The 15,438-nt window shown below is 36.0% G+C and overlaps 3 protein-coding genes across 10 annotated transcripts in view; 1 reads left to right on the top strand and 2 right to left on the bottom strand.

The window, feature by feature from the left end:
* Nucleotides 1-780: 780 nt before the first annotated feature.
* Nucleotides 781-4,616, bottom strand: enkur (enkurin, TRPC channel interacting protein). 2 transcript variants are annotated; one of them, XM_051097499.1, is made up of 6 exons: nucleotides 4,497-4,616; nucleotides 3,242-3,326; nucleotides 2,740-2,885; nucleotides 2,333-2,565; nucleotides 2,069-2,215; nucleotides 781-1,101 (listed from the first exon to the last, which is right to left on the bottom strand). In XM_051097499.1, exons 2-6 carry the CDS (start codon nucleotides 3,319-3,321, stop codon nucleotides 928-930), a joined length of 780 nt encoding a protein of 259 aa, XP_050953456.1. In that variant the 5' UTR covers nucleotides 3,322-3,326; nucleotides 4,497-4,616; the 3' UTR covers nucleotides 781-927. The 2 variants fall into 2 exon arrangements, with proteins under 2 accessions (XP_050953456.1, XP_050953455.1); XM_051097498.1 differs by lacking the exon at nucleotides 4,497-4,616 and having other exon boundaries at nucleotides 3,242-3,410.
* LOC127155363 (threonine synthase-like 1) lies at nucleotides 3,682-7,460 on the top strand. 2 transcript variants are annotated; one of them, XM_051097495.1, is made up of 2 exons: nucleotides 3,682-3,753; nucleotides 5,122-7,460. In XM_051097495.1, exon 2 carries the CDS (start codon nucleotides 5,144-5,146, stop codon nucleotides 7,331-7,333), a length of 2,190 nt encoding a protein of 729 aa, XP_050953452.1. In that variant the 5' UTR covers nucleotides 3,682-3,753; nucleotides 5,122-5,143; the 3' UTR covers nucleotides 7,334-7,460. The 2 variants fall into 2 exon arrangements, with proteins under 2 accessions (XP_050953452.1, XP_050953454.1); XM_051097497.1 differs by lacking the exon at nucleotides 3,682-3,753 and adding an exon at nucleotides 3,787-3,928.
* A 1,879-nt stretch (nucleotides 7,461-9,339) lies between these two features.
* dpp6a (dipeptidyl-peptidase 6a) overlaps nucleotides 9,340-15,438 on the bottom strand; it is a 393,063-nt gene continuing 386,964 nt past the window's right edge. For all 6 annotated transcript variants that reach the window (XM_051098107.1, XM_051098108.1, XM_051098109.1 and 3 more), the window contains one exon: nucleotides 9,340-11,861. In XM_051098107.1, the coding sequence (XP_050954064.1) occupies nucleotides 11,712-11,861 (150 nt within the window). In that variant the 3' untranslated portion in view covers nucleotides 9,340-11,711. The remainder of the gene's footprint in view (nucleotides 11,862-15,438) is intronic.

The following is a 15,438-nucleotide window of genomic DNA, read 5'->3' as shown; positions in this document are numbered from 1 at the left end:
AGTCACATGTTTAACTGAAGTCATGCTGCTCATTACTGGAGAACAGACACTTCAGCACAACAGAATATCATTCATAGACTCGCTTATTGCTCTTCTGAATAACCCCAACAAAAAAATAAATAAGAAAAAAAAAAAAAAAAAACGAGTAACTCAACATCAATGCATATTTCACCATAATCACAAAGAGGAAAAGTAGATTCAACATACAAACTACACTTCTGATCAAAATTTTGGAAAAAATACTCGGGAAAAAAAAAAAAAAAAAAAAAATATATATCATGATTTCCAAAAAATAAAAAATAAAATAAAATAAAATAAATATTTAATATTATTTAATATTTAATAAATATATAAATATTTTTTTTGGCATAGATAATAAGACATTTCTTGAGCAGCAAATCAGCATATTAGAATGATTTCTGAAGGAACATGTGACACTGAAGACTAGAATAAATTCAGCTGTGCCATCACTGGAATAAATAACATTTTAAAATATATCAAAATGGAAAACGTTATTAATTTTTATTTTATTAAGTTTTATTAAGAAACGTTATTTAAAAGTTTATATATTTTTGATCAAATAAATGCAGCCTTGGCGATCAATGTTCTCACAAAAGTTTAACACACTGTTTTTGGGAATAATGTTCAATGATGAATCATGAACAAGAACAGGAAATAAAAAAAAAAAAAAAAAAAATCATTTTGATTTCATGTTGACTTTAAATGGATGAAGTCAGAGACTATTCGAGTTGATCTAACACAATCTTTATTGCACTCAGACGTATTGTTGTAAAGCTTTACTGAAGCCTTTCAAACTATTTCTGAAGTACCACAAGAGAGGATGAGCAAAGACACTGGCAGTTTTGCCCATTTCATATGTTATTCTTGGATATTTGCTGAATTCAGGGCCGCTAGCTAACATCACATTCAGTTATTAGCAATGTAGATGGTTTTGTGTCGCTCAATCAGTGCAATATCTTTCTCCAGCTGCTTCATTTCCTGTTCCAGACGCTCCTTTCGATATTTTTTTGGAGCTGTGTCTGTGACAACAGAGAGGCCCTGGTACTGGTGATGAAGATCGTCCCAGTTCTTCTTCAAAGCCTGCCAAAAGTCATCAAGTCATCAGGCATTTCTTGTTATAATAATAATAATAATAATAATGTATAATAATAATAATAATAATAATATATATATATATACATATAATATAAGTATAATTTTTATACACTACCATTTAAATAATATATATATATATATATATATATATATATTTTTTACAGAAAATGAATTCAACAAGGATGCATTAAATTGTTTAAAATTAGAATTAGAATATTTCATGATGTTACATTTATAATGTTATATTCTTATAAAAAGTTTCCAAAAAAACAAACAAAAACAGTTAGCTTTAAAAACATTTTTTTTTTTTTTTTTTTTTTTTTTACTGTTTCTTGAAAATCAAATCAGCATATTAGAATGATTTCTGAAACATCATGTGACTCTGGAGACTCTAAAACTTCAGATTTGCCATCACAAGAATAAAAAGAATAAATGACATTTTAAAATATATTCAATATATATAAAAAAATATATATACTGAAAACATTTTTAATTTTTTTTAAGTGTAATGATATATTTCATAATAATACTGTTTTTACAATATTTTTGTTCAAATAAATCCAGCCTCTGTGAGCATAAAAGAAAAAGATTGAAGAAAATAAAAAAAAACTGAAGTTGTGAAAAAATGTTTAACTCAATGTGTTGTGTTGGGAAATTCACTGGCAATTTCTAAGTGAAAATTGTTTTTACACAAATTTTCTTCTTCTTCTTCTTCTTCATTTTTTTAAAACCTAATTGAAAAAGGTTATGTTCATTATTATTATTATTCATATAGTATTATTCATATCCAAACTGAGGAACAACTACAAATAGAAGCAATTTCTCATCAGGAGATTAATGCTGCAAGTTCTGCAATGAAAAGTGCTAGAGGAATACGATGTGCTTTCCATTAGAACATAGGCTATAAACAGTTAGAAATGGTTTCATTCAGATTTTATTCGTATTTGATTACCTGTAGGATATTGTCACGTTCTTTATTCGAGAGCTGTTTCATGGCCCCTTCTCTCATTCGTTCTTTGACATAGTGGTCATATTCCTCTTGTGCTTTCTTCACTTCTTCTCTGCGCTGGAGCAGGTACTCTGGAGTTTGACCATAGTCCTGAGAACATGCATAACATACAGGTCTAAGGCTTTTCTTTTTATAGAAGGTACTATTTTTGCTCTATCCATTAAGTACCGTGAACAGTCCAACTCAACATTATATCTTTCCTCTCACCTTCTTCTTCATGTATTTGGGGACAAGACCAGAGTTCTCCAACGGTTCTTTGTCTCCCTTTTTGGTATAAGCATACACAGGCTGCGGTTTCTTCGGGACTGCCATGATGTTCTCAACGGCGTTGGTCTTAATGAAGTTCTTGTTGGTGTGGAGACCCATGAGTGGCTTGTCTGTTCTGGCAGGTACTGGTGGTTTACTACGTAGCTCTTCGTCTTCATATTTAAATGGTTTCTCTGAAATGGTACAAGTAAACGATCCAGGCAAAATTAGGTTAAGAAAATTCCTCACCTCTGCACATTAAATTAGCATGTATGATTGCAGTGAAAACGTATTTATCTGTATTTAATGAGGTCAATATTACATATTAATTCTCAGAATGTCTCAAACAACAAATGCAGGACATGTACTCTCAGGGAGTTTGGGTTCCTTGGAGTGTTTCAGCAGATATTTCTGTGGTGACGGCACATCCACCTTTGCTGGTCCCATAGTTTTACTGGGGGCTTTGTTCACCTCTTTCTCCAGCTTCACTTGCTCCCTGAACTTTGACATGTACCTGAAAATTAAGATATTAGGATGTTATGTTATGTAAATGATTATCCACTTTATGGGAATAAAGCAAAGCTGACCAAATTCTGGTACAAATCCTTAATTTAAACATTAGTTTTAAAAAATAAATTTCACATTATGGTAATGAGAATAGTGGAATTGTGCTTAATTGTAACAATGAAAATGTGTCGTGTTTTCTCACGTTTCAAAGTGAGAAAATAGTGTCACAATGAGAAAAAAAGTGCAGTAAAAATAATAAATTATTTTCTAAAATATCAAAGAAAAAAAAAAGGAGCCAAGTACAATACCAAGTTACTTTGGTCCAATATTAATATGATCTTAAAGCTGAAACTGTAACGTTACCTGGGTGGTTTTATGTGTTTCTCTTCCTCTCTGGGAATAAGGTTATAGATGCTCTCTGGAGGATAGATTGTGTCGCTCATGATGGCTGATAGAGACAAAAATGAAGGGAAAAAAAGAGAAATAGTCCCGCTGTTTGCAGACGGTAGTGCTTTATTAACGTAATGGCCGATGGAATCGGTGTTGTTTAACAACCGTCTCTATGACAACCACTGCTAAGCAACATTAAACGCTTTTCCTCTTAAAAATAATATTTATTAATTTCAAGTTTTCATCTAAGTTTAAATAGCGAACTTTAAACATAACACGATGTGCCATATGCAATGCTAAATATTTATTTTATTTTTATTATTTGAATGTGAGCGTGTTGGCCAATGAGAACCGTTTATTGCCCAGAACGCAAACGGAAAATGTCCTTTAGCTGTTTCCGTACTGACGCGGTTTGTTTACATGGCATGTCACACGCCATCAGCGCATGTGAAACTGAGGTTTCATAGATAAACGCTGTGTTTTAGGTAAACTTTACTCTTTAAACTCTACATTTTGACATATATTTGTGTACATCTATTTAGAAAATCCTATCAGAAAACATTAACGTTCAAAACCGTATGTTCTGCAGATAGACCGACAGACCGTTAGATTTATAACGTTACAGCCAGAATTGGAATTATTTTTCCTTTGTATTTTAAGGTAAATGCCATTTTTTAATTATATATTTCAATTATATAATTGACATACAGCTAAATTATTCATCTGAATCCAAATTGAATTATTTTATTCAAATTATTCAATTATTTACATAGCAGAATACTGATATTCATTTACATTTTGATTTGAAATTGATAAAATATTCATCTATTTTCTAATTTCATCTTATTGCAGTTGATTCATCCTCGCACATGTTCTCTTTCTTTCTTTCTTTCTTTCTTTCTTTCTTTCTTTCTTAATTTTTAATCAAATTATCCTGTTTTTCCAATGAATCAACAGACGTTTCTCTGGTGATGTGTGCCAGATTCTCCAATCATTTAGTCTGCTTAAACCCACCCCTGCAAGCCTGCATTCATCTGCGTCCATTTTTAGAGCAGTGCCCATATCTCAGAATTAACTGAGTGGAACCAATTCCCTGCCCTGCATTTTAAAAAAATTCTTACACTCTAAAGTACATCACAGTGTGGAAAAAAATGGCCTATCTGTCGATACTTTAAGGCCCTGTCCTAAATGGCACATTTCATGTGCATTTACGATGGTGTAGACTCACAGTGGCCATCGTATGTGCATTTCGGTTAAGCCCATAAGACTGCAGGACACAGGTCTCCAATCCTGCTCCTGGAGATCTACCCTTCTGCAGACTTTAGTTCCAAGCCTGCTCTAACATAACTGTTTGTAATTATCAAGTAAACCTAAAGACCTTCATTAGTTGGATCAGGTGTGTTTGATTAGGGTTGGAGAGCTACTGTCTATTGGATTGTGTTTTTTTAATGTCTATACCTACCCCAACCCTAAACTTAGCCCTTACTATAATACAAAAACAGTTTTATTGTTGTACAGTGTGACAAAAATAACGTTAGATTGATGTGCGCATGCCCAGTAGCTAGAGCTGTGTTCCTTCTAGCCTTAACCCTACTGTCCTGAACTCAGCAGGACAGTCAGCTCTCCAGGAGCAGGATTGGAGACCCCTGTTGCATGGGGTCCCATTTGTCATTTTAAGTTTCAGAGGGGTGTTCATGAGCACTCACGTTGCGGCCTACAAATCAGATATATTACAAAGATTTAATTGACAGAATAATAGATTTATGCATTTTGTATTTTAGCAAATGCAATATAATCTTACTATTATATCTACTGGCATGTTTTTAATTCTGTTACATATTTCTGCCTCCCAGATTATATAGTCTTATTTCCAAGATGATCCCTGCAACTGTCAGTCAGCTGTTGGCTAAAGCTAGAAAGCTGAGGACCCACTTGTTATTTGCTCAGTTTGGTTCTTCATACTTCACTACAGCACGACTATCAAATCAAATCTCTAAACCTCATGAGAAAAACATTCTCCTGATGGGTCCTCCTGGAGCAGGGAAAACCTGTGTGGGGCGGATTGTGGGACAAAAACTAGGGATGCCTGTTATTGATATAGATGATGACGTTCTTGAAAGGACATGGGGAATAAGTGTGGCAGACAAGCTATCTGAGATCGGTGGAGATGGTTTTATTGAAGAAGAAGGTAAAGCGGTGTGTAATTTCTCTGCTACCGGAAGCGTTGTCTCACTGACCGGGTCCAATCCACTGCATCCAGATGCCATGCAACATTTGAAGCGAACTGGAGTGGTCTTGTATCTGGATGTGGATACAGAAGATATCATGCAGAGACTCTCTCGAATGAAGGTGAATAGGATTGTGGGTCAGGATGCTGGTGTTTCTATGAGAGAGATATTACAGTACAGGAAACAGTTTTATGAGAAATGGCTGGATGCTCGAGTGCTTTGTGGCACAGGAGACTCCGTGGAGGACGTGGCTGATAAAGTCCTCAGAACTCTGGGTAGATATGAGGATTCAGAATCAGAGATGTTCATTTCAACAAGGAGCCAAAAGTCAAATGACCCCAAGTTCTTCAGCGATGTTGTCATAGAGGGTCTTGCACCAGATGGAGGGCTGTATGTACCAAAGAAAGGATTCCCCAAACTGGAACCTTCTGAATGGTTGAGAATATCCAGCATGCCATATGCCATGAGAGCTGTGGCCATATTGGAAAACTGTATCCATCCTATGGATGTGTCTCCTGTGGAATTAAGCACAATGGTGCATCACGCTTATGGCCAGAACTTCGCCAATAAATCGGCTGCCCCTCTAAAGCACCTCTCCGATAATCAGTACATTCTAGAACTCTTTCATGGCCCCACTGCTTCTTTTAAAGACCTGGCATTGCAGTTAATGCCTCAGCTATTCGCCCACTGCCTTCCACAGATGTGCAACTACCTGATTCTAGTGGCCACATCTGGAGATACAGGAAGCGCGGTGCTGAATGGCTTCCGGAATCTTAAAGACAGTGACCGTGAGAGGATTGGTGTGCTTGTGTTCTTCCCTGAGAAAGGAGTGAGTGAGATTCAGAAGCTACAGATGACAGGATTTCAAGAGGGTAATGCCAAGTCTATCAGCGTCCTGTCCGATTTTGACTTCTGCCAGAGGAGCATCAAACGAATGTTTGGGGACTCAAGCTTGATAGGACATCTAGCTGTGGAATATGGCACGGTTCTAAGCACCGCAAACTCGATAAACTGGGCCCGACTGCTTCCTCAGGTGGTCTATCACTGCTCGGCGTACCTGGACCTGCATAGAAATCGCACGTTGACTTTTGGAGATCCCATTGATGTGTGCATCCCTACTGGAAACTTTGGCAACGCCATGTCAGCCCTGTACGCCAAACAAATGGGAATCCCCATACGGAAGGTGATCTGTGCGTCTAATCATAACTGCATCATATCTGACTTCATTGCTAGTGGAGAGTATGATCTCCGCAACAGAAAGCTGCTGGTTTCAAACTCTCCTGCCATTGATATCCTGAAGTCCTCTAACCTTGAGAGGTTCATCCATCATGTTTCCGATGGGGATGGGAATCTGGTCAAAGATCTGTTTTTAAATCTAGAAAGAGAACGTTTTTTTAAAGTATCGGAGACTTTACAGCAGAAGATAAATTTGGAAGTTCAAGCTGGATGGTGCTCAGAAGACGACTGTTTGAGAGCCATAAGGGAGGTGCATACAACAACAGGCTACATAATGGACACTCACACAGCAGTTGGTAAAGTAGTCGCCGATCGTATACATGACAAAACCTGCCCGCTTGTGATATGCTCCACTGCACACCATGGGAAGTTTGCTCCGGCTGTCTTAAAAGCCCTTCAGTGTCAAAATATCCCACAAGACCCTGTTGAGCAATTGGATGAACTCTGCACCATTGGAGGTCGAGAGCAGATGCATGAAGCTTTGGTGAAGTGCATGAGGGACAGCGGAAATTATCCACATAAAATATGCCATGCTGACTTTAACAAGCTTGCAGATGAAGTAGAAACTATGGTACAAGACTCATTTTTGAGAGTCCATTGACCTGAAATACCTGCAAATGTCCACTGGATGGCGATGTCTGTTAAGAAACTCCAAACATTATGGTTTATGAATCACATTTTGTCAATTTGAACACAAGGTGGCAGTAATGTACTGGGATATAGTTTTAATCCATCTTTCTTTCTTTCTTTCTTTCTTTCTTAATTTTTAATCAAATTATCCTGTTTTTCCAATGAATCAACAGACGTTTCTCTGGTGATGTGTGCCAGATTCTCCAATCATTTAGTCTGCTTAAACCCACCCCTGCAAGCCTGCATTCATCTGCGTCCATTTTTAGAGCAGTGCCCATATCTCAGAATTAACTGAGATAACTGAGTTTTAATCTTGTTACCCAAGTACATAAACTAGCTTTACCTTTCGTTTATTCCCAGTTTCTCAAAAGTTTATAGCTGCAAAATGTTTGTAATTTATACGGATGGTTGCTAAAATTACTGTAACAGCCTACAGATAAACAGGTATTTTGAACATTATTAATAAATATAACAATTTATTGATCATTGCTCTTTCATAGTATTGCTGTTGTTTAAGCGTTTAAATACAAATGAATAAATCCAACAAGGAAAAAAGTTTTTTCTTCTTAAAGGTATAATTAATAAAAAAGTAATAATTCTGTCATAATTTACTCACCTTCATCTTATTCCAAGCGTGTATGATGTTTCTTCTGTCAAACACAAATTTCAAACTTTCTATTAAATGGAGGTCAATTGTAACCAGAACTGTTTGCTTACCAACATTCTTCACAATATATTCTTCTATGTTGTGTGAAAGAATGTAAGCCATAAAGTTTTGAAATGACATGAGAGTAAGTAAATGACAGAACTTTATTTATTTTGAGGTGAACTATCCCTTAAATTACAAAACATAGATACAACCCCAATTCCATAAAAGTTTTGTGTAATGCCATAAAATAAATAAATGTCAACTGTTCATTCTCTTTAACCTTTATTTAATTAACTAAAGTACAAAGAAAAAAAAATCCAATGTTTTAACTGGTCAACTTTTAATTTTATTTTGTAAATATAAACAAATTTAGATTTTCATGGCTGCAGATGAATATGCATGACCTTTGAGCCCTCAGATGGCATTGCATAAGAAACCGTCATACTGCGGTGTTACATATTGCCACATGGGCTCAGGAGTATTTCAGAAAAACATTCTGCAGCTGCATCAATGCAACTTGAATTTCTGTTACTCTAGCAGAAAGCTATACATCAATTCTATGCAGTAATGCTCAGGTTTTCTGGACCAGAGCTCATCTCAGATAGTCAAAAAGATGATGGAAATGTGTGCTATGGTCAGACAAGTCAACATTTCAGCTTGTTTTTGGGAAAAAATGGACATCGACTTCTCAGTACCAAAGACCAAAGGGACCATTCAGACTTTCATCAGCAACAGATGCAAACGACTGTATGGGGGTGCAGCAGAGCAAATGGCATTGGTGACTGAAATTTGTGCAAGGTACCAAATGGAGACATTGGTATTGGGATTGTACAGACACATACAGTATACTGCCATCAAGATGATGTCTATCATGGGAAGTCCATGATTATTAGATCAAGACAATGCCAGGTCTCATTCTACTTTTTTTTACAACAGCATAGTTTTGTAGACTGGCCTACCTGCAGCCCAGATCGGTCTCCTTTTGAAAATGTATGACCAGTCATGAAAAGGAGAATCAGACAATCTGAGCATCATGAAGCCAAGATTGGGCAACAGTTTTGCTTGCAAAACTTTAAGTATTAGTATCCTCAATTCCCAAACAATTAAACATTGTAACTAAAAGGAAAGTTGATGTTGCACAGTGTTAAACATGCCTCTGTCCCAACTTTTTTTTTTTTTGGAGTGTGTTGCAGCAATTAAAATCAAAATTTGTTTATGTTTGCAAAATAAAATTAAAAGTTGGCCACTGAATACATTGGAATTTTTTTCTTTGTATTTTAGTCAATTAAATAAAGGTTAAGGAGAATGAACAGATAACATATGCTTGATTTTATGGGATTTCACGAAACGTCCCAACTCTATGGAAGAAACAGACAGATCGATTGATAAAGGTGTTTATATGTAAAGCTGAATTGAGTACAGGCAGAAACATAGATATGCTGATTGTGTTTAATTTAAACCATTTATGATGAAATTGCAGATGAAATAAAAACACCTTCAAGGATGTTTACTTAAGCTTAGAGGTTGTCATTTTAAGGTCATGCGTGTAAATGCGCTTATTTACTTAATTCACAAGAAAGACATCAACACTGAAGGCTTTCAGTTTATTTTGGTTACTTACATATTCATCCTCTTTTCTCCAAGTGAGGAAAACAAATCATAACAAAGGTGATGATAAAATAGTTTGTATTCTGAGAGGTGCCACAATATGACTGTTCTTGCTGAGTCAGTAAACAGCAATCCCATCATTCTCTTGGTCCCAAGTGATTTTTCATTGCTCATTTCAGATCGCAATAACCGTGCCCTCCGCAGCTCTGCTCCACACAGGAGAACAAAATACCTTCAAATGCTTTATGTACAAGAAACACTCACATATTCAGAGACTTAAATGATATCTGAGTAACATTTATACATCAAGCAGACAAGACTGAGATCTCACTCACAAAACTACCGGATATGAAATGCAGGTCGGGACATTCAAGCCGTCAAAAATACTATGCAGATATTTGACCATTTTTAAAAAATAGCTTTTGAGTTGCAAATGGTTTTTTCGACATGCACTATGAATGCATCAAGTTTAAACATGAACATTTCATTCGAACAAAATCAAACAGTTCATCCTCAAGAGCTTTTATAGGCAAAAGTTACAACCAATAACTGTTCATACACAGTACTGTGCAAAACATATACATTAACCATACCTTACGTGACTTAAATAATGAAAATGCCACTGTTGTAATGTGAAACATTTGCACAGTACTGTATTTCATGAGTGTTAAAGGGACTGCATTCTGTCATCATTACTCAACGTTATTGCAAACTTATATGACCAACTGTACTTTCTTCAAAGGCTTCTTTCGAAGGCATCTACAGAAGAAAATCAGTCATACAGGTTTGGAAAGACACAAGTGTCGATGTCAGAATTTTAGTTTCAGAGTGAACTATCCCTTTAACACAAAGGAGTGTTTCCTACCCTACTTAATATACTTTTTTATGTACAGATTTGTTTTGGGCATGAATTAACAAATGTTCTACAAAGTGTCTGTGAAGCCTCAGAGGGGTTTTAGTTTAATACTGAGGTAATGTTGAAATCATACATTTTAATTTCATGCTCCATTACTCGATCCTTAAAGTGGATGGAAAACCGCTATTAGCAGGACGCGAGCGAGTTTGTTTTCGTTGATGCTAAAACAACACTGGCTCACACGCGCGCAAAGGAAAATAACAATGTTATTACAGTCAGTAATGTATTCCGTGATGTCATCGACACAATGTAACAAGAGCGTTTAGATACAGGATTTTAGCCAATCCAACGCAAGCCTGGTGATATTCACAAGGAGGCTCCTCGAAAACGATTGTTCGCCCCCGTAATAAGGCACAGTGACTAAATCAACATAGAGTGCTTTCTTCCGCACTGACAGACCATCACTTCAAGGAAACACGCTGAGAAGTGGGACCAGCAGTCTTGTACAACTGTTATGGTCTGTGAGAATAATGAGGATCGTTTTTGCTCCCCTTCTGCTTGATGAAGTTTCTGCAATGAATAAACACCATCTAAATACACACTTGAGGCTACAAGATTTCCAAGACTCGGACACGCTTGAACACTGAAAACAAGTTTTATCGATATCCAAGTGAATGGTTTTCATGTGCGACTTTACACTGCAACACCAGACACGAGCACAATTGGACATGAGAAGACCTTTTGAACCACAAATGACACGTTCTCCCGACAACAACCCCCTTTGCCCAAAACACCAAATATCTATTTGAATCAAACACCGAACGTTCCCTCAAGTCTCGCTGCTTCAACTCCTGCGAGTCCCACAGCTCTTAGGGATTCAAAGGCCATCGCGCTTGGCGTTCAGTTAATATCGCAGCGTCTCATTCGTCAACGTGATGGACAGACCAGAGACTCCTAACACCTTCAGAAGCTCATAACTGGCCTGCCGGGGAGAGCGAGACGATGTGGCGCCAGCCAGATGCCACGCCGCGCTGCACGGCCGCGGTCTGTCGAGGGTTGATGGATAGTGAGGAGCACCTGAAGGGGAGCCGAGGCAGGAACACGAGGCAGGGGCGGTCTCAGAGTCAGCATGCGACACCGGGAGGGAACTGAAAACTGGAGGGTTCGAATCGATGGGTTGCATATTAGGTGGCAAAAGGAGCTGGCTTTGTGCTTGGACGTCGTGGAATGGGTGGACTAACCCTCCTCTTCGCTCTCCTCCTCTAGCGCCTCCTCGAACACTCGGTCCGGGAGCCGGAAACACTCCTCGAAGAAGTTGACCAGCGATTGACTGAGGTGCTGCCGCGTTCCCTCGTTGTGAATGAAGTGTCCTTCGTCTGGGTAGATCTAACGCGAGACACAAGACAAGGTAATGAGCTCAATATCGCAGCATGCCAGAATATTACATGTCAGACTGATTCCGCTTCACGCAGTCTCTTGTCAAGTCGTTTGACATCAGAGGTTAGTGAAATCATCAGCATCTATGATTTGTTTACCCTTTGTAGAGTTTTATTTAGCATTTGCAAGAAATGTCAAGAAATGCAGGATAGTTCCAGGGGTCTCAGTGGTTGATTTTTAATAAAACAAAAAGATTTTTCCCCCTTTCTTCTTATGCTGCTTCTTTTTATTTATTTATTTGTTTGTTTGTTTTTATGAAGGTCTTGGAAACTCTTTTCACCCATGCCTTTATGTTTTATTTTCACTACTTTGAAAAAGTATTTTAATACTTGGAAACAGTTTATTTTTATTATTTGTGCTGAATTAGATTTCTGTTTTTTTTTTTTTTTTGTCTTTGAAAACTTTTTAGATTTCCACGTTTCACCCTGAACCTTTCAACATTATCAATGAAAATCCACCAAAATATGAATATATGTGTAATATTTAAACAAATTGAGTCACACACACATATATGCTAAAATTATGTGAAATTACACAAAAGGTGTGAAAATATTATTTAATTGTCTTTATTTATGATACATAAAATGATAACTGAAATTAGCCTTATTTTATTCCAAAAAGGTTTTTAAATATAATTTATACCACATAACATTACTGTGAAAATAACAAAGAGGTAAACATTTTTTTTTATCACCTTCAAATGTATCCAAAATTTTCCAAAATAAGAGGGATCACACAAAATGCATGTTATTTTTTTATTTAGTACTGACCTGAATAATACATTTCACATTGAAGATGCAATTTTGTTTTTTAATTATTTTTTTTTTTTTTACTGATAGTTATTAATAAGTCCCTTGTTTGTCTTGAACAGTTAAACTGCCCGCTGTTTTTCAGGAAAATACTTCAGGTCCCACAAATTCATATGCTCACTGATACTTCAGAAGGAAATATGATGCATTAAGAGCCAGGGGGTGAAAACTTTTTGAATTTGAAGATCATGGTAAATGTAACTTATTTTGTCTTCTGGGAAACATGTAAGTATCTTCTGTAGCTTCTGAAGGTCAGTACTAAATTAAGTTTACACCCCTGGCTCTTAATGCATCACGTTTCCTTCTGAAGCATTTGAATCTTCTTTAATAGTTGCATATGAGTCCCTCAGCTGTCCTCATTGTGAGGAAGATGGGTCTCAAAATCATACAGTCATTGTTGGAAAGGGTTCAAATTAGGGTGACCACCCAGCATTTTCACCCCTTGTCCTGCACGTTGCATATTGAGAAAATGTCCCGCATTTTCATCAGTCTGTTGGTTTTTAATTATCATATTAATAAAACGTCCATGCGTTATTTTGCCTTTTTAAGAAAGCTTTTTATTTATTCTTTTTGCGGCGTAGTTTCCATGCAAAGGATTTGCGGACCTCATTAAGTCATCAAGCACCACCGACAGAAATGGTCGAGCGCACATGGAAAAACACGATATTTTCCATTAATTTTAACCAATTTAAAAAAATCGATGCAGCTTTCAGACGTGACTTTCTTCTTATTTTAATAGTTAGATTGAGGTGGTTTCAAAACAAAACACAGCTCTGGATCATTCAGATAACAACACAGGATTAAGAATCAAGCGTATGTAAACTTTTGAACAGGGACATTTTTATAAAATCAACTAGTATTTTTTTTTTTTGTGGACTATATGTAAATGTTAAAATATCTTATTCAGGTCAGTACTATATAAAAAATAACATGCATTTTGTATGATCACTATTATTTTGGTCAAATAATTAACATTTTGCAGATTATGCAAGGTGTATGTAAACTTTTGACTTCAACTGTATGTCCCGTTTTAGATTTGTTAGTGAACAAATGAAATTGGTGAGAGGAAGAAATTGTATTTAAGTCCATAAATGGGGCACATTTGAATAATTCATGTAATTTGTTATTTACATAATTTCTAGACATCTCAGTCAATATTTACACTTTCGTAAGCATTGCTAGCTATGAGATGAAATTGTGTGCACTGAACCATGGGTTTGAACCAAGCAATCAAACCAAGTGTGTAAACATACAGACAACTTCTACTGCAGTGATACAAACTTTACTGTGTGTGTGGCAGGCCTGACACTTCCTAATAGATCATAAATTGAAAAGCACAGCTTGACACAGTAACGATCACACATGTCCTGATGAATATCTTCCCTAATTAATTCCACAGTCATTCAACAGCCAGCAATTAATAGCAAATCTATTAGGGAGCAGAAAGCAAAGAGAAAATCTCCTAGTGTGGGAATATAATGGGATTATTCAGCGTGTGGCTCATGAGAGTGGCCTGTATAATCTGTTTAAATGAGCTGCATGCATCGAGTGTGTCTAATCCCACTGCTGGCAGCAGCTGCTCGCACTGCTGCATGATCGCAGAGGCTCAGTATCCAGTCACCCCAGACCTCACACACCTTTGGCAAAACATCGGCAACAGATGGATGTAGGATGTACAGTCGGCTTACAGAAGTAAAAATCCCATTCATTTATTCCATAGAGAAATTGATTTTAACAATATTGTATATTCCTGCCATCTGCTCTGATTATGTTATGTGATGCTATATGCTTTTGAACAAATCACAAGTGTGTTTTCAAATTCACTGTAGAAAACAAAATGTTTAATTGTGGAATTTTCAATCAAGAACTATAATACCCATCATTTTTAAGAGAAATCCACCAATTACAGTCGAGGTTAGCAATGAAATGTAATTCACGTGAAAATGAGCTCAGCCACAAACTCCCATGAAGTACTGTGAGTGATCTGATTTCATAGTTTGATGATTTAATTCTCAGTATATTTTACAAAAGCCCAAAAAGGTTGTTTTTGCTCTTTGATTATTTATTGAATTATATTCATTGTTTTTTATTACTTGATTACATCATTCACAGTGCTTCATGGGATGAGACCTTCCTGATTTTCATTCATTCATTCATTCATTCATTCATTCATTCATTCATTCATTCGAATCAGAGTTTGAAAATTGTGATTCATGTCAGCTGTTTTTTTTTTTTTTTTCTCATTTAGATTAGAAGCGGAAGATTCTACTTTTCATTATTTTAACTCAATGTACTAAAATACCTAAAAATACAAATAAAAATTTATTTAAAACTCTATAGATATATTAAAAATACTATTAAAAATACAAAAAACTTGAACTTCAAAATGACTAAACCTTTAAAATTTAAATAAAAACAGAAATTGTACACAATAAAAACTAATCTCTAAACTAAATCTCAATGAATGTAGCATACATTAATAGACAGTTTATTATATTAAAAAAATTATTAGAAATGTAGAAATTAAATTTAGAAATTCTGTAAAATGATGCTGACCCTGATGTGAGGCAGTACAGTTTCAAATATCAATCATAACAAAAACTTTGCAAAAGGCTGTTTCCTTTTTTCAAACATGATAGCTGTTTATTATCTTTATCACTAAAGGTAGACAACATATATATATAAAAAATACTCATTACTTCACTGAGAGCTTGTGC

This window comes from Labeo rohita, chromosome 24 (assembly GCF_022985175.1).
Source record: "Labeo rohita strain BAU-BD-2019 chromosome 24, IGBB_LRoh.1.0, whole genome shotgun sequence".
NCBI lineage: Eukaryota > Metazoa > Chordata > Actinopteri > Cypriniformes > Cyprinidae > Labeo > Labeo rohita.
Note: the sequence above shows the minus strand (reverse complement) of the source record. Positions and strands in the feature narration are given on the sequence as shown.